The sequence below is a fragment of the Kogia breviceps genome, chromosome 17 (genome assembly GCF_026419965.1).
Source record: "Kogia breviceps isolate mKogBre1 chromosome 17, mKogBre1 haplotype 1, whole genome shotgun sequence".
NCBI classification, from domain to species: domain Eukaryota; kingdom Metazoa; phylum Chordata; class Mammalia; order Artiodactyla; family Physeteridae; genus Kogia; species Kogia breviceps.
Genome location: NC_081326.1, coordinates 53,780,860 through 53,808,722, shown reverse-complemented (window position 1 = coordinate 53,808,722; position 27,863 = coordinate 53,780,860). Strand labels below are relative to the sequence as shown.

Sequence of the window (27,863 nt, the reverse complement as noted above, 5' to 3'; positions counted from 1 at the left end):
ACTAATTTCATAGAATTATTTTAATGACCAAATGAGGTAAATTTTGCAAACATTTTAGAGTTGTACCTGGAATATAATAAGTTCAAACATTAATTATTGCTATTATTATTGTATATGTGTGTATATATAATTTATAATACAAAGTTTGATAGATAATTATACATTTTCATCAAGTTTTTATATAAATAGTGGCCTGATTTTTTTGGTCCTTGTGGGTAGGAAATGTCAAAAAAATTGTGAAATAAACTGCTAGTTTTTAAAATAAAGCTGTAGGCACATTAATTTATTTGTAAAAATGACCACTCACAATTGTTTGAAGGAATGAGAATCAATTTCAGCAATTTGACTCTCATTAAGCTTACTCTTTTTCATATTCCCTTTGTTTTCCAGGTGTTACAGTGAACACCTATTCTTGCTTGGACCCTGGCATACCTGTACATGGTCGTCGCTATGGTCATGATTTCTCCATCGGATCTACAGTTTCATTTAGTTGTGACCCAGGATACAGGCTGAGCCATGAAGAGCCCCTTCTTTGTGAGAAAAACCACTGGTGGAGTCATCCACTTCCAACATGTGATGGTAAGAATTCATTCAATATGCAAAATAAACTGATTTATAAACCAAAGAAGTGAACATAATCTTGTAAAATGTGAGGCTGAACATAAATATAAATATTTCATATGTTTAAAAGAATATCTTGAAGTCTGCCAATTTTATGTTATCAAACCATTAATAAAGAAACAAAAGAATGAATATTGATAATCAGCCAAACTTACCCCATGCCTAAAGATGCTATATGTATTTTTTAAATGTGTTGCGGTAACCATTTTAGGTGCCCATTGTGTGCTTCAGGTCCTTGAAAAAATAGCATTGAAAGTGTCATGTTGGTGTCAGATGAATGCAATGAAGAGATAGAGCATTTACCTTCTGCCTGAAAGGCAACATGTACTAGTTCAAATTTTACCTAGCTACACAGCACTGTGGCAATGTACCAGACTGCCCTGCGGTGGCAAGTTCCTGGCTATAGAAAATATTATACCAGTGTCCTTACCTCTTCTTTGTTTCTGTGGCGACTAAGTCAGCAATCCTTCATTTTTCAGAAAATGCATATGAAAATACAGTGAAAGAAGCTGCTTTCCTATGATTGGGAAGTGCTTGCACACTTGCTTTATAAAAACACACACAATGTAAATCTATTCATTATTTAGTTCTGGGCTTTAATTTTTATTTATAACACTATTCCTAACTCTTATACTTTTGCCAAGTGGAAGATTACGTTTGTCATTTCATAATTAAATTTTCAAATACTGTCAGTGCCATCATTTTTCTGTAACAGCTTTAGGTCAGTTTGTTTTTTTGCTTCTTTGTTTGCTTTTTATTTTATTTATTTAATTTATTTTTGGCTGTGTTGGGTCTTCGTTGCTGCACATGGACTTTCTCTAGTTGCAGTGAGCAGTGGCTACTCTTCGTTGAGGTGCACAGGCTTCTCATCATGGTGGCTTCTCTTGTTGCAGAGTATGGGCTCTAAGCGCAGGCTTCAGTAGTTGTGGCACATAGGCTCAGTAGTTGTGGCTTGCGGGCTTAGTTGCTCTGCAGCATGTGGGATCCTCCAGGACCAGGGCTCAAACCCATGTCACCTGTATTGGCAGGTGGATTCTTAACCAGTGCACCACCAGGGAAGCCCGGTCAATTTGTTTTTATAACAAGGTTTAAAAGAATCATCAGCACTTCTTCCCTGTATTTGGTACAATACCATTTGTAATAGTCAGCATTCTTGTGGTTGTAAGTGACAGAAACCCAACTCTAACTGATTTTTTAAAATGAAAGCAGAATTTGTTGTTCAAAGTTTCAAACTTAGAAATGGTATGGGTGGCATTCTTCTCATTGCTAATTATAATCATGAATTCAAACATTTTCAAGGATATCTCTATTTCCATCTTGGCTTTTCTCTCTCTATTGGCATCATTCTCTTTAACTGCAGCCGGGCTTTTTCCATATGGGAAATTGGAGGTGGAGAATACACTCTCATGAAGATGGAAACATGTAACCTCATATTTCCAGGATCAGAGGAGAATGAGAGTTCTTCTTTGTTGTTCTAATTGAAAATTCCCAGGAAAGGTCTCTGATCAGTCCATAATTATACTCGTAACTGTAGGAAAGGAGAAGCTCACTTTACGATTGGCTTTCTCCAGGTCATGTGTCCATCCATCCTTGTGGTTGGAGACAAATGATTCTGGTATAAAGTATGTTTGTCAGATCCTGGTGAAGCCACATGATTGGTATGAGTAAATTCACCAAAGTAAAAATGTGTGGCGGCAATATTATCAGAAGAAGCAGGAGAATAAAAATAATGTCCAAGTATACCAGCATGCTTAAATATTATTAATAATAAAAGTGAGTGTATCTAGTTTTCCTGGGAGCAATATAGCCTCCTCATCTCTTGTCAATGCAACTGCAATCAACCTTAAATTCAATATCCAACTATTTAAATGTAACCTCCTTTCTTCACATGAAAGGTATTTCATGCTCTATCCCATGTCAAAAAATGCTTAATGGCTCTCTGTTTCCTAGGAATGAAAGTCCAAATTATTAATCATGGAATTCATGATTCTTAACCATGTGTCCTCCTCTTTTGTATCCCCATTTTCTTAGCAGCATAACTGGACAAGGGCTAAGTTATATTCATTTTTTGAATGTCTGAGCTTTGTATAAAGCCTCTAAAATTAACTGAACTCAACTACTTATAACTAGTAAACTGATTTGATTAGGGCTTTCCTTCAGTTTAAACTTTTTCCCCAGAGGCAGCTAATCTAAACTTCCTGGGGTTAAAGGGAGGAGAAGCTAATAAACAGAATTGATTTTCCAGATCCAAGAGTATAACCTCCATTGGCCTAGTTGCCTGGATACTCAAGGTACAGCATGCCTCACTTTTATACACATTAGCTCTTATAGTTTCTTCATAGCCCATAGTTAATTGATCCACAAAGCACACTAGTCAGTGAGGGTTGGTGGTGATAATAATAATAATAGCTAACATTTAATGAGGGTTTACCATGTGCTGGTACTGCTATAGGTGCTTTAGGTATATTAACTTGTTTTACCAAAAAAAGTCTATGAGGTAAGTGCCATTATGATCACCACTTAACAGATGAGAAAATTAAGGCAAACAGAGGTTGAGTATGTTGCCCTGTGTCATCCCACTAGTTAATGTCAGAATCAGGATTGTAACTCAGGCAGCCTTGATCCAGATCCTGTGCACAAGTCTACTATTACACGGCCTCCTGCCCACATTCTCTGCAATAGTAAAGTACTAAGATTCTTTAAAATGAAGAGTACAATTGTAGGTTTGTTATTCTTCCCTCAGTGATGCCACATGTTTAAGAATTTTGTATAAAAATACATATAGCTGTTTAAATAGTTTATGGATATTCTGTACTCCTTGGAATATGTGACTGAAAAATAGGACTTTTTTTTAATCTAACATGTTATATGGACAGATACTTTTAATTCAATTCTATTTTTGTGTACTTAGGTTTCTGAGTAAAAAAAGGATCTTACTAAATTTATCTTGTTTCATTATTGAAACCTTGAATCTTGAACCTCAAGTGAGAAATGTTTCAGTTAGATTCTATGTTATTTAGTAAATTTGATATCTTATCTTTCACCATGCATTTCTTGAGGGGTCTCTATGCTTTCCCTTTGATCTCTTAGGTCTTCTCTTCAGAAAGCAACCAGAGTAATTATTTTATAAGTTAAGGCAGATCAGGGCACTCCCCTGCCCAGAATCTTCTAGCACTTAGCATCCCAAGAAGAACAAAATCCAAAAACTTTTGCATGACCTAACTGCCCCCAAGTAATCTGGGCCCTGACTGCCTCCCATGACTCATCTCTCACAAGTTTCTCCCTCATTCATGCCTCTGCACTCCAGCTACAGAGGTCTCTGGCTTTTTTCAAATGTTGAGAACCCTTCCCTCACTCCTCCCATTCCATCCTTCCAACCCCCCCTCTCATTTTTTCCTTCTTTCTGGAATAGGATTCATATAGTCACATGTCCTTCTTCCTAAATTCACTCAGTCTCCACTTAAGTCATATCACTGACAACTCCCCATAAAAGAGTAATCCCTGTCATGCCACTTATATTTTCCATCATAGTATTTATCACTCTCTAACATTATGTATTTGTTGTCTGCTTTTTTTGTTTTGTGTTTGTTTTCAAAATGTAAGTTCTATATGGCAGGGACTTTGTTCACTGTTATGACCTCAGTGCCACGAATAGTTCAGTTCCTGTCACACAGTTGGTGCTCAATAAACCTGAGTTTAGTGAAAGAATGAGCAGACTATTCTTTCCAGTCTTTTGGGAATACTTACTTTATTTTAATTTTGCATTTTTATTTTCTGCCCTTTGCCTTCATCATGTTTTTCCTTTCCACTAGAATGTCCTAGCCCTTTCCAACACTGTTTTTACCAAACTCCTAGTCAGTCTTTTTTTGTTGTTGTTAATTTGTCTCCAACTTATTTTTTATATATGTTTTTCTTCCAATTTTATTGAAATATAATTGACATATAGCACTGTATAAGTTTAACGTGTACAGCAATAATGAGTTGACTTACACACATCATGAAATGATTATCACAATAAGCTTAGTGAACATCCACCATCACATACAGATACAAAATTAAAGAAATAGAAACAAAGTTTTTCCTTGTGATGAGAGCTCTTAGGATTTACCCTCTTAACAACTTCCATGTATGACATACAGCAGCACTCATTATGTTTATCATGTTGTACCTTACAACTCAGTGACTTGATTATACTTTCCTTGAATAAAGCATCTGGGCAAAATCTCAACTTTTCCTAGACCTTGTAGTTCTCTACTTGTTATGGGACTTTTTGCTACCTTATTGCCACCTATTGATTCACTAAATCAATATTTGTTAATTATACTGTATAGGCACTAAAGAAATATTGTGGAGCATGAACAAACATTATGTGTTCTCCTTGAGCTCGTGGAGCAGATAGTAGCTATACTCATTTTCTTGTTTTCCTTATTATATTCTTGAGGTCAAGAACCATGTGTTGTTCTTTTTCCTATAACATACATTTTTGAAAGACATCTAAACATAAGAGGTTAGATTTAAAACAGAACAAAACAGCATGCTTTACTAGCCACTTTGATTAGATCTCACTCTTTAATATCTCTCCAGTGTTTGTCATAGAACTGAGCTTTGAATGGCTCTAGAGAAGGTCAGACAGGAAAAACCAGAATAGCATTCTGCTTTGTCCAACAAGTGTCAAGGGCAGCATATATATCAGAAGCCACACCAAGAGATGTTTTCTGTGTACTGGAGACATAAAGTTTTTATGAGTACTACAGGTAAAGTTGAGGTCATATGCCAGGTATGATTCTACCCTTCAGGAACTAGGCACTGTTAATTAAGACAGCCACCCTATTTGATAAATAGATAGGTAGACCACATGTCTTGAATTACCTAAGACAAGTCCTGTTTTCACTCTTTCTCTTGGCACTCCAATTTTCCCCTCAAATTATCCCATTTTGTTTGATAAACAATATAGCCTTCTTATTTGGGGGGAACTTTAGAACTAAAGAGATTACATGATTATCTGTGTCACCTAAGTGATTAATGGCAGAACCCAAAATTGAACTGAATGTACTTAAACTTTATCATTTCCCTTATTTCTTCCATATTATTGAAAGTTTTGGGTACATAGACTAACATAGCAAGAGAGTACATGGATTGATAATTAGGGTCCAAGAATTCAAGTCTGCATGGTGCATAGAACTCAAGTAATAAATAGTCTCAGATAAGGGTAAACAGTTCAAAGTAAGGAGACCTAGAAATAATAAAAGAACAAATTTGAGGTTAAAAACACAAAAAAATCATAATGGGATTTGTAATAGGTAGCTATTTCCTTGCTGCATTGCAATTCTCAAAGTGGTTTGATTGATAATGGTCTAGAAACAATCTGTTCTAGTTATAGACAACTTAACAATTGCCAAGTATGTATCTCTACCAAGTGCAAGGTGTAATTTTCTGAGTTTGAGCAATTACATTTAAGGGCTTGGCTTTTGAAGAAACTTCACTATTGTAAAACTCTGATTCTTATCATGCGACCGGGTAGTGACCGTATGTGGAAAAAATCAAGGAGAAAAATAAGCTAATAGCCAAGATTAGGGTAGAGACATATACAATATGTCTAATTACTCTCAGTTTATATTTTGGGCTACTGTTGTTACTTTTTTGTGCTATGATCTTTGTCCTTTTAGATGCTTTTCTTTGCCAGCTGTTTGCTCTAACATAAAGTAACTGTTTATTCATGTTTATTTTATTGCTTCCTAAATTCTCTGCAGTGTTTCAAGGATTCATTTGATATATAATTTGTCTATCTTCCATTCATAAGAACATATAAACCTATTGTGTCTGTTACAGAAGTGTTTGTATCCCTAAAGACATATGGAATCAGCTAGCAAGGTTATTGGGATAAATTGGAATTCCTTCAGAAGAGGGGATATAAAGGATAAGACAGGAGATCTATGGCATCCTTTTGCGATATTCTTATTCTAATGAAGTTTACTATACGAAGGGTCATATGTTCTGTTGAACTGACTTAATTATCAGCATTTCTTTAAAAAATATTCTTGGAAAATTTTCCTTAATAGTTTCTATACCACTATGTATTTTACAATGTGTTTGAGTTCCATTTTCTACCTGAAAAATAAATCTCATTTATAAAACTTCTTTTTTTATTCATCTTAATATTTAGGCCCCTCATGATTGATTCTAATAGGTTCTTTGATTTCCTCTTACACTTCTTGGCATTAACAGGAAGAGACCTTTTTAGAGAAGCAAGCATCATCAGATTGAGAGAATATGAAGTAATAAATTAACCAATTAAGAAATTAAGACAACTCACACTTGCATTAGCATCTATCACTGTGCATTATATCAATGCACATGTAGCTAAATTTTTGTGGTTGTTCAAAAAGCCAATAATATAAAGCAAATACTATTCTAAATGTTTGCAATGTAAAATGATCTCTTTTAGAAAGATGAAGGATTTCATTAGGTTGATGAAAATGCTGCTGCTGATGATGATGGCAGATTGTTTTAATCACACACAAAGCCATTGACAAATGAGAATCCATAAAATATAAATCAATTAAAGATAAGAACATAGACAAATATATTGACACATTTAGCTTTGAGGTGCTTAAAGAGAGAGTGATTTGAAGATGAAAGTATTAAATGAATCTGAGTAAATGAATGATACCTTTGAATAATGTTTATATAGATTGATCATTTGAGGTAGAATGCCAAAAAGTCAAACATGTGAAGGACATCATAGTTCAGTACAGTATTTTTTTGTAGAAAAAATAACTTGTAATGTGGAAAAAAAAAATCAGCCCTTGATTTGAGTCAACTTAAGGTCATGGACTCTGGAACTAGACTGCTTGAGTTCTCTCTGTGCCTGCTTTCTCATCTGTAAACTGTGAATAATTATAGTACTTTTCTCATAGGGTTGTTATGGGGTTAATTGAGTTAATAAAAATAAAAGTCTTCAGAGTAGTACCAGTCACATTTGGTCTTGTTTTTGCTAAAAACGAGTGAGTAGTTGCAATTTTATCCTAAGTTTTATTACATACAAGGTAAAGTACAAGTATTTTCATATTTTCAGTTTCATTTTTCAAAAAAAAATAAAAAAAGAAGAGAAAGAGACTTAATCACATTCTTTCCCATTATTTACTGTGAAATTCTGTCAGTTGAGTCAGTTCCTTTCAAGGCCTTTATCCAATACTAATATTCTCAAATAACAGAAACTTCTACTGTGTCATAAAAATGCACTCTATATTTTGTCATCTGATTATAATCTAAGTAACAATATAAAGTTTCATTAATAATATATGAGTTACTGACCATTTCTCCTAGACATTTTAATGTGTTATGGTTACTTAACTTTATCCATTTATCTGCAGAATGTTCATTTAACACCCACCTTCAACACATGGTAGGTGCAGCTTGCAGACTGCAAATTTCTAAGAAATTATCTAAGTACAGAAAGAAGAATATTTTAAAAGTAGCTTTATTTGAAAGAATGTTGATGAATAGAAGAGCTTTCCCTCTACAACTGGTACACCCACCAAATACACACACATGCATACACAGGAGCACGTCTGATGTACTTTCTAAAACTTCACATTTCTCTTTTTTGTTATTTTTTGTGTTTAATTTAATTAAATAATTCAACTCTCTTAATTTTAATGCTTCTGTTCACTGATTTTTACTCTTGCTATATGAAACATACTCCTTTCAAATAGAGATTGTAGGTTTTAATCCAGTAAGAGCATTTTCACTCATTACATTTCACTCAACAAATTCATAGCATGTTGTATTGTTTTTTTGTCGGACTCTCACAATGGAGAATAAAATGAAATATAGTGTATTAGGAACAAATTATTGTATGTAAAAATAATTTAATGAAATAATAAACAGTTCTCTGTCAAGAAGCAGAATGAGGGCTTCCCTGGTAGTGCAGCGGTTGAGAGTCCACCTGCCGATGCAGGGGACACAGGTTCGTGCCCGGGTCTGGGAAGATGCCACATGCCGCGGAGCAGCTGGGCCCGTGAGCCATGGACGCTGAGCCTGCATGTCTGGAGCCTGTGCTCTGCAACGGGAGAGGCCACAACAGTGAGAGGCCCGCGTACCGCAAAAAAAAAAAAAAAAAAAAAAAAAAAAAAAAGAAGCGGAATGAATCACAAGGAAAAATTAAAAATGGTCAACTTAGCACCACCATTATCAGCAAGATACAATGGAAATGATATACCTAGCCCTTAACTTGATCACAAAAGCACAATGAGGCTTTTTTTTTTAATTGAACGAAAATTGAAAGTTTCAATAAGAATAATCACCAATAAAGGTCTGTGCAGGCTCTAAACAGGAGCCTAGGCTTCCAGACCATGAATATTATTATAAATGTCTTAATAATAAATGAAATTGGAAGCATAGGCTTATCTTGGTCTCAAGAAGGTGGCTATAAGACAACTCCAAGTGAGGTACTAGTCAAGACCTTCTTTTATTCCTTGGTGAAGTAAAAGAAGTAGCAAAGGGAAGAGTGTTTTGTTTTGGGTTTTTTTTTTTTTAATTTATTTTTGGATGTGTTGGGTCTTCGTTGCTGTGCGTGGGCTTTCTCTAGTTGCAGTGAGCGGAGGCTACTCTTTGTTGTGGTGCACAGGCTTCTGACTGGGTGGCTTCTTTTGTTGCAGAGCACAGGCTCTAGGCACAGGGGCTTCAGTAGTTGTGGCACATGGGCTCAGTAGTTGTGGCTCGCGGGATCTAGAACACAGGCTCAGTAGTTGTGGTGCGTGGGCTTAGTTGCTCCACGGCATGTGGGATCTTCCCGGACCAGGGATCAAACCCGTGTCCCCTGCATCGGCAGGTGGATTCTTAACCACTACGCCACCAGCGAAGCCCCAAGAGTGATTTTTAATTGTGTGTATATTTATGTAAATCTAAGCCTGATTAAATACTTCTAGGAACTGCAGACTTACTATTTCTAGTCAGGTCAGTGTAGAACAGCAGCCAGATTGCCTCAACTCTTCCTTCTCAGCGTTGCTACTTGGAAGAAATCATGGAAGACAATAAAGCCAAAACTCACTTTTCTGGTATCCCAGGGAAGTTGAGCAACGATTAGAGCAGATAAGGCTGTATGTTGATTCACAGTTCTTACTGCCCTTACCCATGTTGCCCATGTCTAAGAGAGTAGACATCTCCAAGTGGAATGGAATAAGGAGTCAATTTTTCTCTGCTTCCACGAGAATGTACATTCTTACCTGACTATATCTTTGTTTCCTTTCATTTTTAATACTGGTAAAATTATCTGGAATATCATAACCACTGATGGTAGAAGGCATTGTAAACTGTCATTTATTCTAGAGTAAATGAACATTGAATCAAATTTCAATCACTTTGACCTCAGTTCATAAATATTTATTTATTTTTATTATCTTGGAGTATTTACTTAAAAAATCAATATCCTCTCAGAAACCCCTTTTTGTTCATGATATTTCCCAGAGAAATGTACAAGTGCAGAAGTAGCCTTCAAAATTTCAGTTTACTTCACTGTTTTAAAAAGAATTCTATGAAGAATGACATATATCCCTTTAAGAATCTAAAACAAATAATTTTGTATAATTAACAATTTGTTTTTTTAAAGCTTAGTAAAAGAGGGACTGCTAAAGAATCAATTACTCATGTTTAATTTACAACCAATTTATGCAAATGTTGCTTATAATTAGAAATGTGTAAGATAAGTATGTACTTCAAATGCAAATGTGGAAAGTTGAGCTAAATTCTCCTGGGGCCAATATTAATTTTCAGATACTATTACATATCTTTTTCTTCTCTAGTGCTGCTGCAAAGGATGAAATGATTTCCTAGTATTCGAAGAGGTCTTTACATATTGCTGTTATTACCAGGAAGTAACTTAAGCAAAAATAATCAGACTCATTCTATTTTAAGAGAGATTTGTTCAGCCTCTGCCTCTCTAACTATGCCTGATCAGATGACTGCATTTCTTTGTATTTTCAGCATTATGTGGAGGGGATGTTAGAGGGCCTAGTGGAACAATCTTATCACCTGGTTACCCGGAATTTTATCCAAATTCTCTGAATTGTACGTGGACTGTTGATGTAACCCATGGAAAAGGTAATTTGCCTCACACAATGATAATGGGCTATCTTCTGAATTTTCATTGCATCTATTTTTATTTCATTGTCCTTTACAATGTCATTTTACATGAGCAAAACCAGATCAGTACTAAAATATGCTAACACAAAATTCAATTTGAGTAACTGCAGCAGAGGATTATATTTACTTTTCTATAGTATTATATTCATGTTTTTGTCAGAATGGTAATATGAGACATTTATTTTCTTTTGATATATTAAACTAATGTTATTTGGAATTTTCATATCAACAGAATCTCAAACAGGATGGCTGTTGTCTCTGGCACAGTGGGTTGATTTCAAAAGTTCAAAGGGGAATAGGAAGATACTCTGAAGTGCTGAACCAATTGTACAGCAAACAGTACATGTTTATATACACTTGTTTTTAAAATGTTTATGATTATTTTTTATAACTATATTTCCTGTGTAAATTTATAACCATTCTAGAAATATGTCTCAAATTTTCTGTCAGAACTGCAGTTATATCTCACGTAATTGAATTAAGAGTATAAAATTGCACTGTGCATATGGTAGATGTTAATAAATGTCCTTTGAACAAATAAATGAAATTCCTTGTAGTACTAAGTATGGTTCATTCATGCAATACAACCAAAATAGTATATTAGCAATATAAGTGGTTAAGGCAAAAACTTGACACTGGGAAAATGGGCATTCTAATATATCAAAACGAAAATGGATGAAAATTATTTACCTGAAAAAAATCTACATGCTAATCTTTTTAAAAGAGTTAATTTATTCATGATAAAAACTGTTTTGGAGAAGTAGTTTTTGTTTTAGCTCTATTCTTATATTATTCTTATTGGTTTTTACTATGACATTGTACTTATTAACTTTACTATAGAAGATCTAAAATAACCCCACCCACAGAATCCTAGCAATGAGATGATATCACAATTTTAAAAATTAAAGCTTTATTTAATAATTTGAATTCATTGTGTGTTTTACACAATGTGTTTTTATACTCCTGTTCAACTATGTGAGATATATCTGCAGTTCTGATAGAATATTTGAGATACAAATGAAGTTTGCCTTTATTAAACTTATACATCCTTATCGTGACAGTGAGGATTATATAAGGATTATTATTTTAATGAAATTAAATATAATTGAGAAAAAATTCTGTTTCAATGAGTATTCTGGTATTGTACAGCAGGAATGAGGTAGAAGACTTTGTAAACTGTCGTTTTTGTTGTTCTCTGTAATGGAAGACTCTTTGCTGGAAGTTAACCAAAGCACCCAGTGTTATTATTATTCCAGTGTGTAGTGGATTAATGGAGTTTAAAATAAGCTTCCTTGTATTATACAAGAAAATGGAGGGCTACGTACTGCTTGCTATGTAAATAGAGGTTTAATTAACACTTAAGGTTTTGCATCTTCACAGATTGCAAGTGTTAATTAAATCTGTATTTACATGGCAAGAAATGCAGATTATATGCTTTTCTTTTAAGAGCCCACAAAATTGTTTGGAAGTACAACTCCAAAGTGTAGCCAAAGTTGTTTGAAGGGTAATCTCTTAAAGTTTGGAGAAATTGTCAAGGTAATATAATTTGACCTCTCACCCAGCACACGCAAATGCGCACATGCACGTGCACACATGAGTCAATGTGTCACCCCCTCAAGGTCATAGTTAGTGTCACGACTAACTAAAACCTAGATATTCATGATATTTTTACTTCAAGTCCAATTTTTTTCTTATATTTCTGTAAAATAATTGCCTTAATAAGGCTTCTTGAATTATCACTTTTATGAGAAGGTACTATGATGTTGAAACCACTGATTTTTTCTCACTATTCTTCAACACCCATTGCCCTATTAAGATTGTATGTCTTTGCCTGTCCACTTCTTCTTCCTGAAATGTCTATCCCAGGGTTGCTCTTCCACAAAGATCTGTTCACTTTTGAAGGTCATTGACTTCAGAAGCCTCTGCTGATACCTTTGACAAACTACCTCTATTTCTATGCTCCTATATTGACTCACATTAATCACTTTTATAGCACTTAGCATAATGTTTGAACTTTTATTTTATGTATCTTTTTCCCTCAGATAGACCATGAGTTATTTACAATCTTCTAATTTTTTTATATTCCATAATGCCTATTATATAGTAGGTTCTTAGTATCATATTCTTATTTGGATTAATTGACCTTCAGCCAAAGGTCTTAAATTGTTTGGCTGCAGTGAAAACAGATTTTATTGCTTAAACTGTAATCTGATAAAGAGGCTTACTTTTATAAAGTAGCTGACTAGGACAGAGTGACATGAAACCAATTTACTTTCATGTTGAAGGATTAAACAATAACGATAGCTAACAATTGCTGAGTACTTCCTCTGTGAAAGCACTGTGCCAAGTCATCCCCTATATTGTCTCATTTAAACTTCAAGACAACCCTATTAGAACCCCATTTTTCAAATGGACAAAGTGTGTCTCAGAAAGACTATGTATGTAATACTTCACAATGGGCTTATTAGCACCATTATCTAACAGAATTTTTAATTTTCCCAAGTATTAATTCAGTGCATATCAGAACAACCACATTTTTCTAAGAAAAACATGCATAATGGATTTTTTCTTCTTTTTTTTCCATCTGTTCTTGTATTACCTGCCTAGTTTTTCTTAGTTTTAGTCTCTGATCAAAATCAAATTGACTTAATCTGAATTTCCATTCATTATTTTGTAAACTTAGATATCAGTTCATCTAGATGGCAAAGCATCTTCTCCTTGCCACATTGACACCTCATTCTCATTTACATCTGTCTAGCGTCAATTACCACATTTACACTGAAGAACATTTGAAAGACTGGCTTAATTTCTGGACCCCTCCTAAAAAAGGCTCGTTGTGGAGAGAGAGAGAAAAAAAGAAGTGTTACATTTTGAAAAAGAATTAAAATAGTATCATTGTACTTTTCAAATCTTTTCCAAATTGAAATCACGACCCATTATGGAATAATAACACATCTTATCATTACTTACGTTTTTGGTGTATTTGTTTTGGTCTCATTTTATGTCACTTTTTGTTTTTTTAACAAACAAGAGGTAAATTAGGAGTTTGGGATTAACATATACACACTACTATATATAAAAAAATAAACAACAAGGACTCACTGTATAGCACAGGGAACTATATTCAGTATCTTGTAATAATCTATAATGGAAAAATATGTGAAAAACAATATATATATATACATATATTCAGATATACTGAATTACTTTGCAGTATACCTGAAACTAATACAACTTTGTAAATCAACTATACTTCAGTTTTAAAAAAAGCAATGAGGACTCCAAGACTCTCCAGCATTTGGAACTATAAAGTTGATGAATAATGTTAGAGAATGTTACTTTATCATACTCTGGGCTTTTGGATTGTTTACTGAAGATTTTGGTGATTCTTTTAGATCAAGTAAGCAAATTTATTAAGCACTGCAAGAGAAAGATGAATGTGGTATCATCCTTTATTCCATTTGATATCTTACATGCAGTATGGCGTGTGTGTGTGTGTGTGTGTGTGTGTGTGTGTGTGTGTGTAATTGTTAGCCTTTCACATGCATTTGATATAATGTCATTAAACACTCGCATGAGACCACAGTGCATTGGCATACCATACTCACCAGGACAGAACAAATGAAAAAATAAAAAACTTTCAAGTATTGGTGAAGATACAGAGCAATTGGATTTGTTTATGGAAATGTAAATTGGCTGAGCAACTTTGTAAAGTAGTATCTATTAAAGCTGAAATATATAAATGTATACATATACATGTATATTTATTTCACATGAGCCAGTAATTCTACTTCTAGATATCTATCCAACAGAAATAAACACATATGTTCTTCAAAAGTCATACTTGAATGCTCATAGCAGCACCATCTGCATTTGGTGCTAAAATGCAAACTATCTAAATGACCATCAACTGTTGAACAGATAAATCAATGTGTTTTATTCACAAAATGAAATGGATCACTAAAAATAAGTAACTTACAGCCACACACAAAAGTAGAGATAAATCTCAAACACTTAATGTTGAGTAAAAGAACTCAGTCCCGAAAGAGCATACGTTGTATGAATCCATTATATAAACTACAAAGAAAAGTAGTCAAACTAGCCTATACTATTAGAAGTTGAGTGAGTGGTTACTTTTGCCAAAGCACTTCTATTTTAAATAAAGGATATAAATTTTCTTTGAAATTTTTAGAAAACTTGTGTGATTTCCTTTTAGGCATTAATTTTAAAATTTTATTTCCAAGTAGTTTCTAAGATATGATTTATTGTATAGAAGCTAAAGGAAACAAACAGAAAAAAACCCAAACAAAAGAAAGATATTATACTATACATTTAGAATATTTTATAGGAGTGCCTTTCATTTTGAGAGAAATCAATTATAAGAAGAGTCCTGATTTTTGTTAGTTTGGTAACTCTATGTGTTTTACTGATAAAGTTTATAAGTCTAATTTTCATCTTTTCCTTAATAGGTGTGCAGTTCAATTTTCACACCTTTCATTTGGAAGACCATCATGACTACTTACTGATCACAGAGAATGGTAGTTTTACCCAACCACTGGCACGCCTGACTGGTTCAGAAATTCCTTCAACAATCAATGCCGGTCTCTATGGAAATTTCAGGGCTCAGTTGCGCTTCATTTCAGATTTTTCAATATCATATGAAGGATTCAATATTACATTCTCTGGTAAGAAAACAAGTTTAAAAATCAGATTTTTAAAAGTATGAGCATAACTTTTGTTATGTATGACAAAACAGAGAGAGAAAAAAAAGAGAAAAGAAAAAAGAAATTATTTGCCAACAAATTTTAATGAAACTTTGAAATGCCTTGAAGATTGTCTATAGTAATATATTAAAAGGAACCTTTAAATAATAGCAAAAAATAAATCAATTCACTAACAAATTTAATAGAAATACAATAAATACATTTCTTTAACTTGCATCCTGCAGAATTCTAACAGAGAAAAACTTGCTAAAATGCCATTTGAACTTAAAATGGAAATTCATACATATATTTAAAGTTTCAATTAGGCCATAAATGAAATGTTAGTTAAACCAGTGATATTCTAGTTTTGTCTTTTGGAAAAAGGCATAGTTTATAGGCCAAGATTAAGACAAACAATTTATTCATTTGCAACTAGATGATATAGAAACAAGGTAATATGGTTATTCTTTTATTCTAGAATAACCTCATCTGTAGGCAACATTATAACTTGGATTCCAGGAAAAAAATTATAAGACCAAAGTGAATAAAAATGTATTCTTATTAGTTCTACTTTCTAGTTAAATGGAGTAGTGAAAGAGAATACAGAAACAAATTAATAAGTAAATTTTATGCCAACCTACTAACATTAAATTTATAATATTACAGTTATACATAATTGTATAAGTAATATATAATTTATATAAATAAAATCTTAAAAATACTAACCTCATTCTTCAACAGTTATTCTAGTATTTACATGAAAATACTTGTCTTCTAAAATAATTGAGATATTTCATAGTGAATAGCAAATGAGCATAATCAATTTTAACCTAGAATGTTAAAAGTATATCCAAATAAGTTTTTAAACAATAAAATAATAGCTCATCAACATGAAACAATCCCTCTTGTTCTCCACTGCAATTACATACTAAGCATGTGCTCTGGAAATATTTTTAGATAAGCTACTTCTTCTTAGGACTATATATAAATTATAATATTGTTGTTTAATTAACTCTACTCTCTCATACCCTGAAGAGTGTTTAACTGTTCATTTTCATGATGCTTATTCATTGCTTGAGGAAGTTTTCTTGTATAAATCTATAATATACAATTATCCGTTTATTGGCACTTCAGTCTTACATAAACCCTTGCATCTGAAGTAACATGTTTTTCAGAATATGGATGAATTGAATTTCTTGTATAGTAGAGGCACAAGAGCCTTTGTCATTTAGACTATAACCATTAAGTAAAAGTCATTTCAAAATGCAAATCACTTCATTCTAAATGATATTTTGCATTTGAAAATATGAATCTATTATGCCATTATTATAAGTCAAAAATATATGAAATGGAAATATTTCTAATGCAGAAGAAAAAATACAAGATAAATAACTACATTTTCAACGTATCACTCAGAAGGTGACATTTTCTCACCTGTATTGAATTTGACACATAAGAGTATTCATTAAACTAGTAGACCTTTCACAAAAGAAAATTATGTGTGCCATCAGCATATACCCATAATTTTACATATAGTAACTTTTAAAATGTATGGCTGGCCCTAAAGGCATCCATTTTGCAAATAATAGGAATATACCCTTAAAGGTTACTACTAACATTTTCTTTGTTCTCTTCATCCAATTACAGAGTATAATCTGGAGCCTTGTGAAGATCCTGGAATTCCTCAATATGGTAACCGAATTGGGTTCAGCTTTGGGGTTGGTGACACTCTGGCCTTCTCATGCTCATCAGGTTATCGTCTGGAAGGGACGCCAGAGATCATCTGTCTTGGTGGCGGCCGACGAGTGTGGAGTGCACCTCTGCCAAGGTGTGTGGGTACGTGGTCAGCTGCTTTCATTTGCTCGTATGTGTAGTCACTGTCCATGGAGTTGCATGGTTATACACCCTTTGTTTTTTAATAATCTGTTGAATTTCTTCATTTATTTCATATTAGTTATTTCAATATATTTTCCACTTGGCAATTTGTTATACCTCAATTACCTTCTCAACTGTTCTATTCAACCAACCATGCTTCTAAATTTGTTTTCAGATGATGAGAATAAGGAATGAATAGATAGATAGATAAATAGGTAGATGACAGAATCATATTTTGAGAGCTTACAGAAAATTGCATTCTTGTGTTCTATTAATAGATGATTTTCCATGACTTCCAACTGAAGTTTTGACAATATTTTATAACTTAGAATTAACATGTAGGAAACATGATTACAAGGGAAAATAATAGATAATTTAAGGACCATCAAGGCAAGTATTGACTCAGTATGTGCAATCTATAGAATTAATCTGTTATGATAGATGAATTAAGATGGGAATTCATTTCACGTGAGATAAAGAATTGCAATAATTAAAATAGTGAAAGTTTGGAGCACCACTTCAACCTTTGGAAATGAATATTTTGACTGATAAATTAAAAAAATATATCTGTAGAGAAAATGAAGGACTTTTCACTAGCACTTAAAGTCATTTTTATTTATATTAGGAAATAGAGAGGCAAGAATTTCTTTAGGTCATCACCCATTCAGTGGTTATCAGTACTCATTTTTACAATAGAACAAGATGCAAAAGATCATTTTATTATTTCATAAAGCTCTTAAAACTCTCAAAAGCATTTAATTTGAGTTTAATCATAAATTTAATGGTGGGTCACACATCTTTGTAAGTTATAATATGCTAAAAAATCAGGCAAATTGGTAGAGATTTGATCTGTGGTTTAAGAATTTGTCCTTTTTTTCTTTTTTTAATGGAGGCAATATACCCCACAGATGAAAATGCAAATGGAGAAGAGGACACTCTTTATGATTTATTCAATATATTGTCCACTGTATAGAATGTGGTGGGAATACCTGTGGATCCCCAAATCTAGTAAAAAAAAATTTGATCTTTCAAGTTATTAAGTTTTATAGTGATGAGATTGTTTTCACAGCCCCTAAGGGTTATATAACAGACAAGCTGATATTCAACAGGTGAAATTTATTTTTAAAAATCATAGGCTTTTATAGAAATGGCACAAGCAGCCACAGAGGCTGCGAGGTGATGAGTAGTCATACTCAGAACATCTTTTCCAGGAAGACATGTATAGTCCTTCGGTTTTGTTTTTATGTTTGGGGTTTGGGGTTTTTTTGTTTTTTCTGCTGTTGCCAGATTTGGAATTCCCCTCCTTATCTGAATTGCTCCCATTTCCATTTTTCTTTGGTGTGAGTATTAATGAGAATCTTGGGACTAGTCCAAGTGAGGGCTACAGAGTGCCTGGGTTTATATCCTGGTCATTTGAAATTGGGTTAATTCACTTTTCTAAACTTCACTTTTCTCATCAGCAAAATGGTCGCAACATTTTGTTAATGTTAGTTATAAGGGTTAAAGAGATTAGCCATGCCAGTCAGACACCTAATACAATCCCTGGAATATAGGAGGGGTTCAGAATTTAGATGCTGTCATAACTCTTATTATATTGAGAATAATCTGCTGCCTATCCAACTCACCAATCTAGTTTATAAAACCAATTATAGTACGGAATGAATTCCATGTTATAAAACACCAACATTTATGAGGGTCTACCTGGCTCTTTTATATATGTATTTACCTCATTTAATTCTTACTATAATTCCATTATTGTTATTCTCCCCATTTTTCATCAGAAGAATCTAAGTCTTAGAGATTTTAAACAACTTGCCCAAAATCATCAAGGTTGTATGTGGCAGAACTGTGATTTGTATACAGTCTTTTTCATTCTGAAACCCAAATTGTTTTCACTAGAATGGTTTAACCTCAAAAAGGTTGAGGGAAAGGTAAATCTCAAAGAACTCTAAGTCACAAAGAGTTGATTAATATTTTCTTTCAAAGTACCAGAAACATACCAGGATGTTACACAGGCTGAGAAGAAAGTGTTTGTATCTACATTTTTAAGGTTTACTCCACTTTTACAATAAGTTTTAATAAGTAGATTTATGAAAATCTGACTTTGCAAAACAAGTAACTTCAAGTTAGTTTTGTTATAATAAAGTATTTCTTTGAGAGTAGGTTTATTTGTGCTTAAATCTTTAGTGAGAAGTATAACAGAAAATCACCCTATGGACAAATTTAGAAAACAAAGTTATTGCCATGGGAATTTTCCCCTCATTTTAAAATTAACTGTGTTTGCTTTTAAGCTTATTTAAGTATACAATTAAGTTTACTGTCCTTAATAAATTCCACTGTAGGTATACATTTAAGTTACAAGATAGGGTGAGAATATTTTCAAATACTTTGATTTTTAAAAATTTTTATTTCTCCAATTTTCTTTAAACTTTTCTTCACTCTTTTGCCTATGCGTTAAAACAAATATGTTCCTTTCTGCATTTCTGGTTCCTTATATGCATATGTATATATTTCTTATTTTGTTATCATTTCAAAGTTCACAGACTTCAGTCACATAAAATGCGCATTATTTGTAACTATTCATATGAACAGATGCAGTTTTAGCAATGTTAGTTTATTTGGACAGATTTTATCTCTTCTTAGAGTCTTTGTGCTTTTCACTTCATATATCTCTAAAGCCAATTCTCTAGTGCATACTTGTTTAAAAACATCATTTAGTACTCAGCATCTCCAGCCTCATAGAAAGCTTATGTTACAGACAGTGGCCAAATTATGAGTAGGTTGTATTCCAAAAGTTTGTTTCTGCTTCAGTTATTCGGAATCTAGGTGGTTTTTCCTTGGCACAAGATTGCAAACAGTACATTCCCAGAACAAATCGTAGATGAGACTTAAAATTTTGTGCCATGTGTAAAACTAATACTAACATTTACTAAAATGACTTATGCATACCTAGGTTATATAAGAATGTGCCTGACTCTGGACATAAGGCAACTGATAAAGCAGTTTTTGGAAACTTACTTTTTGTTTATTTTTTACTATATATATATATATATATATATATATATATATATATATATATTTTTTTTTTTTTTTTTTTTTTTTTTTTTTTTTTTTTTCGGTATGCGGGCCTCTCACTGTTGTGGCCTATCCAATTGCGGAGCACAGGCTCCGGACGCGCAGGCTCAGCGGCCATGGTTCACGGGCCCAGCCGCTCCGCGGCATGTGGGATCTTCCCGGACCAGCGGGGGCACGAACCCGCGTCCCCTGCATCGGCAGGCGGACTCTCAACCACTGCGCCACCAGGGAAGCCCACTATATATTTATTTTTGATAGTATATTTAGTGTGTAAATTAGTTAGTGTCTTTCAGTCTCTGTTGGTAGAATTTGGTGAAAATTATCTTAATTCTAGATGTTAGATGAATAATAATGTTTTCATTTAAGCAACTTCCTGAGAAACCTCTGCATTTATGTTTTAAGGTAATATTTTAACAAAATGAGACAAAATAATAACACCATAATATTGTCTTTACAGTCTATAAAAGATTATATTATGTACCATTATGTACATATATGTACATATGTACATATATTATGTACCAAAAATCCACCTATGCTTTGAAAGTAGGTTTAGAATAACAATTTTATCAGTGAAGATACAATGTCTATAAAAAACTCAAGGTTTCACACAAACTCAGGGGCAGAGCCATGCCTAGCACAAGTTCTGAGGCCCAGGCTTGCATTCCATTAACAAAAGCACACCGCTGTCTTTGACTGGCAGCTTCAATAAAGTTGAGAGGGAATCTGGTCTTAATTACAGTTGATACATGGCTTCAGAAAACTCCTTAGGCTGTCCTCTATTTCAATCAAAGGAAATTTCTTCTACTGTGACCCATTTATAGGATGTTACTTAAGTGCAGGGAAATTTTTAATTTTAAATTATTTTGTTAAAGTATAGTTGAAATACAATATTATATTAGTATGAGGTGTACAACATAGTGATTCAACATTTATATGCATTACAGATTGATCACCACGATAAGTCTAGTAGCCATCTGTCACCATACACATTTATTGCAATATTCCTTATGCTGTATATTGCATCCCTGTGCCTTACTTGTTTTGTAACTGGAAGTTTGTACCTCTTAAACCCTTTCACCTATTTTTCCCACCCCCTCCTCCCCCTGGCAGCTGCCAGTTTGTTCTTTGTATCTATGATTCTATTTGTTTTGGTTTGTTTGTTTTATTTTTTAGATTCCACATATAAGTGAAATCATATGGTGGTTGTTTTTTCTCTCTGACTTATTTCACCTAGCATAATACCCTCTAGGTCCATCCATGTTGTCATAAGTGCAGGGAAGTTTGTAGAGGCAGGAGAAGAATCTTGATACCAGTAGAGATTGTAACACCCACTCAGTAACAGGGATTCTTCTCTCTAAGAAGTGGCCTCCATTGCAGGCAGATAGTTTATATTTACTTTTCAGCCTTTCCTAAGCTATGTGATCTTTGGAAAGTTGTTCAGATCTCTCTCCTGCCAAGTTTTTTCAAATGTAAAATGTGGATAATTACATCCATAGTGCAAGACAGCTTACAGCTCTAAGCAATAAAATATATGTAAATCACCTAATGTACCACTCAACAAATGACGCTTGCTCAACAAACCTTAGTCCCTTTTCCTTGTGCCTGCAACTCTCTTTACCACCATTCCGTTCTCTGTGTCATCGTTTACTTCCTCCTCTCTCTCTTTCTCTCTATCCATATTGGAAAGTCACTGAGACCTACTACCAAAAGCTATTGCTCAAATTTACCACCATTTCCATTCTCATTACGCTTATTTTAGTCTAGCTCTCATTAGTCCTCATAAATGTTACAGCACAATAATGATGATGTGTGCTAGGCATTGTGTTAAACAATATATATATTTCCCTTTATATATTCCTTTTAGAAACCATTTGAGAGAATGTTATTATCTCATTTTATAAATTAGCCAGATTAATTATTTAAGTTGGTAAAGAGCTTGGAGTCAGCTTTTTTCTGATTCCAGCTCATGTTTTCTCATTTACATGTATAATCCTACTACTATATCATCTTTTCTTTGCTAGCTGGACTTCCTGTTTCCAAATTTCCCTCATCTAATTTATCTTCAATAGCATTACTAATTATATTCTTTTTTGTAGATAAGTAACAAATTACCACAAATTCAGCAGTTTAAAACAGCACATTTACTTTCTCTTGGTTTCTGCGGGTAGTGAGTATGGGCATGGCTTAACTGGGTCCTCTCTTAGGGTCTCACAAGGCTGTAATCAAGATGTTGACCAGGGCTGAATTCTTCCAAATTCATGGTTATTGGAAGTAATCAGTTCCCTGTGGTTACAGGACTGAGAGCTTCAGTTCTTTGCTGAATTCCTAGGGACCATCCACAGTTCCTTGTCATGTGAACTTCCCTAGCTCAGATGCTTCCTTCATCAAGACATCAAGGAAAGTCTGTCCAGTGAGTCTCTAGCAAGATGCAGTTTTTCATAATGTTAGAAAATCACAGGAGTAATGAGAAGCAAGTCACAGGTCCCACTTAACTCAAGGGGAGGGTACTGTACTAAGGCATGAATGCCAAAAGGTGGGTATAATGGGAGGTTCACCTTAAAGTTGGCACCAAGTAACCTTAGAAAGATCAGATCATCTGTCTATTTCCTGCATAAATCAGTATGTGATTTCTCATGCCTATTAGATACAGTTGAAATTCCAGAAGTCCCTTCTTAGGTCGGCTTTACTGCCCTCTTTATAGTCATTCCCCTATATGAATCCTGGAATACATTGACAAGATGCTGCATGCCATTCCCAAACACGCCAGGCATTTTCTACATTTTAAGATGCTAAGGATGTGTTAGTTTCTACTCTATATGCAAATGATCAAACTCTCACTTGTGTTGGCACAAGCAAACAAATAAAGACTTTATCTCTAAGAAGGTACATGCAAAGATACAGTGAGAGAAAGCACTGAAAGCATTGTTCAGTGGCTGGAGGAGGCTTTGCATTTTAACCTGTTGAGCTTTTATTTCTACCACCATACCGTAGATAAAGATGCCATTAACTCTCATCATTTACTTTATTATTGTAATAGCCCAAACAGACTCTAGTCTCCATTCTTGTCCCTTTTCCCCAAACTAAATAGTAGAGTCAGAATGAACTTCCTATGACACAAATTTGATGATGTCACTCTCGTTTAAAATTCTACCATTGTTCTCCATTGCCCTCAAATTAAATTCTGAATGCTACCCTCTTACTCCTATCCCCACCCCATAAGTTCACGTAAATGATTTATTCTTCAGACTCATCTTATTTACCCATGATAATATTAAGCCTTTCTTGACCTTCAAAAAGTATGTTGGATGCCCTTCCTACAGATTGCATGTGCTTTTCTTATTTACCCTTTCTGGGATTCATACTGCTGTATTGAATTGCCTTTTTATCTATATCAGTGTTTAGCATATAGAAAGCTTTCAGTAAACTTGTTGAGTTGATAAAGAAATGAATATATAATAGGGGCAAAGCTCCTTTATTTTAACATTTTCAATTTACTAACTTTAACATAAACAAAGCTGTACTCCAGAGGTACTCTATTCAGCCTAACACCAATAAAGGACTGTAATTACCTTTTCAGCCTGGACCATCACACTGTTCCTTAGTCTATAGTGCATTTGCTATGTGGATATTAACACAGAACCCCTCAAGTCTAATAAGTAAATCAACCAACCAATGAACAATAAATAAATTTATCTTTTTTTGTTCCTATCATAATTATAAGCTCTAAGAGGAGGCTAATAATTATGATAGAAACAAAAAAAGATAAATTTATAAAAATTGAATATGGTGAAAAAATATTGTACCTCATATCTGTATACGGAATAAATCTTTCCCAATATGTAGTGAAATTCAGAGCTCAGCAAGGAGACTGGCTGACGTTTTTCCCCCCCTAATGGAATGAAAAGGAAGGGAAAATATATGCCTGATAGAAACTGAGTATCCACAGTTTTCACTGTAAACATATTAACAATATTTGAAGCAGGTTAGATTGGGAGCAAATTTTTGCTATATGTAAATATGAACCATAAAAATAAGCTGGTGTAAATGTGAAAAGACAATACACATTTCTTAATTAATATAACTACATTGAGGACTGTGAGCTTAAATTCTTCTCATTCATTTAAATTTATAAATAAATGGATTTATGGAGAGCCTTTTGTAATCTAAGTAAGTAATATAATCTAAGTAAGCTCCTGAACTTACTTTATTATACTGTAGTTGGCAAGTGACTACATGCCGTTGAAGGTAAAGGCTGTATCTCAGTTATCTTTGTACCTCCTGTGTGTTTGCCATAACCTCTGGCATATTACAGGTGCCCATTCTGAACATAAGACAGTAAAAAGTTAATTCACCGTGTGATCATCATGAACCAAGTTAGGGTAGATCGTGACTTACCTATAATGTTGATTCACTCACAACGAGACTCATTGAAATGATCCTCTGTGTTATTAGAGTCTCAGATTTATTTGGACAAATTAAAAAAAATTTTTTTGAGAACCTAAAATAGCAGACTCCTAAAAAACACTTCATTTCCCTTATATGTCCTCATGCTCTGACTATAAATCTTGTTGAAAGCCAAAATTTGCCTGCCAACTGGAAAGTCAGAAGATAAGTGAGTTCTGGGATTACATAGAGGATACAGACTTCTTTAGAGAGAATTGAGTTACAAAGAGGAGCAGAAAGTGGAGTATATACTGGAATCTGTGCTTCAGGGTCACATCCTAAAAGCAATTGCAACAGTAAGAGTCTCACTTTAGAATCACAAAAGTACCAGAGGCACTTGCTTTCTCTGCAACCTCTAAGTGACCTCTTACTGCTTTTGTGGAGAATTGTGCCCATGTTCACAAATACCTACAGCATGCTAGTTCTTCACCTGTGTCTAATAAAGTTAACCTAGACGTATTGGGAAACATGCTGAAAAAGGGAGAAGTGATTAGACCTATAAGTAGTGATTTAAAGAAAAATAAATGCAGTCTTATTAACCTGGAAAGCATGAAATTCATCAGCTTTGCATTAGACAAAGTAATTTTGTTTTTTAGTTTAATGTCTTTTTATTTTTTAATATGTCTTTACTTAATTAGAAAATGATTTGTCCCTAGCACATATTAGTGCCAGCTAAGAAATATTTTACCTTAGGTAATAATAAAAGCTAATATTTGCTGTGTGTTTACTACATGCCTGGCATGGTCATATAAGGTTTGAATAAGGACACTGAGGCATAGGAAGGTTAAGTAGTTTTTCCTTAGGAGAATATATTAAGAATTTTTATTTAAAGCTGATTAGACTGGGAGCAAATTTTTTGCTATATGTAAATATGAGCCATAAAGAATAAAAACGTTAAATAAGCCAGTGTCATGATATTCTGTACATATCCCCAAACTGGTTCTTGCTTACAACAGTGACATCTGTAGCTCTCAGGAAGTGCAATCGTTTGGCAGTGCAGATAACTGGAGGAGATAATTAAATGTTATTGTTACTTGTAACTGAATTACATTTTGATGTCCTGTCTCAGGAGAGGGTAGGATTTAACTGAAGTTGCAATAGGTTGAGAGTACCTAAAAGCCTTTGAAAGTAGGAGGAAAGGTCGTTGTTACATAAGGCAAATACATTTTAAAATTAATTCTAATTCTATGTTTTTTGTAAAGTCCATGTGTCTGTTTTGTGTATATGTGTGTATAGATTTTTTTTCATTTCATCCTCATAATATTGAAAATAACAGCAAAAATACGTATGTTATTAGTACAGAGGTTAATTCCTAATAAATGTTTTTATTATTTGTCATCTGGTAATACACTTAGCTAAGATATGTTCAAATGTACCTAGCACTTTGAAAACAGACAAAAGCACATTGGAACAGAATAGAACTATCAATTAGTAACTGTGCATTGTGCTAAGGAACCAATCCACCTTAAGTTCAGCGGCACTAATGGGTGTAGGTTTAGGGTGAATCCATGAGTAGGATAGTGATTATTCTACCTAGTAAATGCATTCAGCCCCTAATCAAGGGTATGTAATAAAATGAATTTCACTTTTTTCATCATTATTTCTGTTTTTTAACTGTTGAGAAAACAGTTAAACAGAAGAGAATTCAGCTCAAGTTTACTAATCTCAAATCCAGCCCCTTCACTACAGAACAAATCAGCTGAAGTCATCTTCCTTTGTTTAATATACCAAGACAGTTGTTGCCATGGAAATAATATAAAGTTATAAAATAAGCATTGTAAGTTAAAACTAGAATCAAGAAGGGACATATGGGTCAGGTATGAGAGAGTGTGATTATTTAAATAAACAATAGCCTCGGTAATCATAAAAAAATCTCAAGGTAAATTACTGAGAAAACACAAAGGAAAGTGAACTTCAAGCTTTTGGAAGTTATTTGCAGAATTTAAACATTGCCCTTCAAGCAGGTGTTTTAAAGGAAAGGAGTTAGGGGATTATTAACCCTCCCACAAACTAAATTTCTGGCTGTAAGCCATTTTCTCCATCTCTGCATTGTACCCCAGTACCCTCTTTGTAGCTCTCTTTGAATACCAGTTCAATTATCGGTATGCTCGATGTATAGGTAACATTTTTCTCTTCATGTGTTTTAATCAGTCTACAAAAACTGTGTTTCAAAAGGTGATGGATAGTTTTTATTTCATGCGTTTTACTACACCTTTCTGAATTTGCACTAGTTAATGTTTTATTATGCTTGACTACAGAATTCTGCAGACGTAAAAAATTAACCCTTTCTTATCTTGTAAAATTGGAATCTCAACTGAGTCTAATCACAATTTTCTAAAAATAAATCCTGGGTTTTGTTTGTCCTAAAAAACTTTTGATTTATTTTCAGATTTAAAAATTATAATGATAAAAACATTATCTGTTTTTCTGATATTGTAAGATTATTATTATGTTCAGTTATGGTATTTGAAACCACTTAATGTCATTTACCTGTGTAAAAACATTACACGAAGGCTTCACCACCATATCGTCTCCCTGTAAAACGAAAAGGAAAGCCAGCTTATCTCCTTGGAAAATTTGTAGAAAAATTCCTCTGATTATGGTCTAGGCTGTGTATGCCACCTTATCCCAAATTTTTAAAATTCATCTAATAAATATTCAATCAATATTTGTTCCATGGTTTTTTAGAAAGCATCCTGCCTTCTTCTTTCTAAACAAGAGCAAATAAAAACTATCTGGTGAATTTTATAAAACTACAAACTCTCCACTTCCATGCTAAGAGTCTCTCCTCTCTTACATCATTCCAACGCAACCACTCTTCCCCAGGAATCAAGATTACTGCACTGGTCAGCCATGATCAATAATGAAACCATGTATTACCCTCAGATGTGTGGGGTTAAAACAAAAAGTTGAGATTCTCTGATGAAGAGAGAATAATGCAGTCCTCATTTTCTTGTGAGCTTGGAAAATATTAACGTGCTATTACAGGTTTTTTCCTAA

General features: G+C 33.7%; 1 protein-coding gene across 7 annotated transcripts in view; it reads left to right on the top strand.

Annotated features, from left to right (window-relative positions):
* The window catches only part of CSMD3 (CUB and Sushi multiple domains 3), a 1,102,347-nt gene that overhangs the window by 719,676 nt on the left and 354,808 nt on the right, over positions 1 to 27,863 (top strand). For all 7 annotated transcript variants that reach the window (XM_059042775.2, XM_067017123.1, XM_067017122.1 and 4 more), the window contains 4 exons: positions 391 to 579; positions 10,606 to 10,722; positions 15,234 to 15,449; positions 17,115 to 17,303. In XM_059042775.2, the coding sequence (XP_058898758.1) occupies positions 391 to 579; positions 10,606 to 10,722; positions 15,234 to 15,449; positions 17,115 to 17,303 (711 nt within the window). The remainder of the gene's footprint in view (positions 1 to 390; positions 580 to 10,605; positions 10,723 to 15,233; positions 15,450 to 17,114; positions 17,304 to 27,863) is intronic.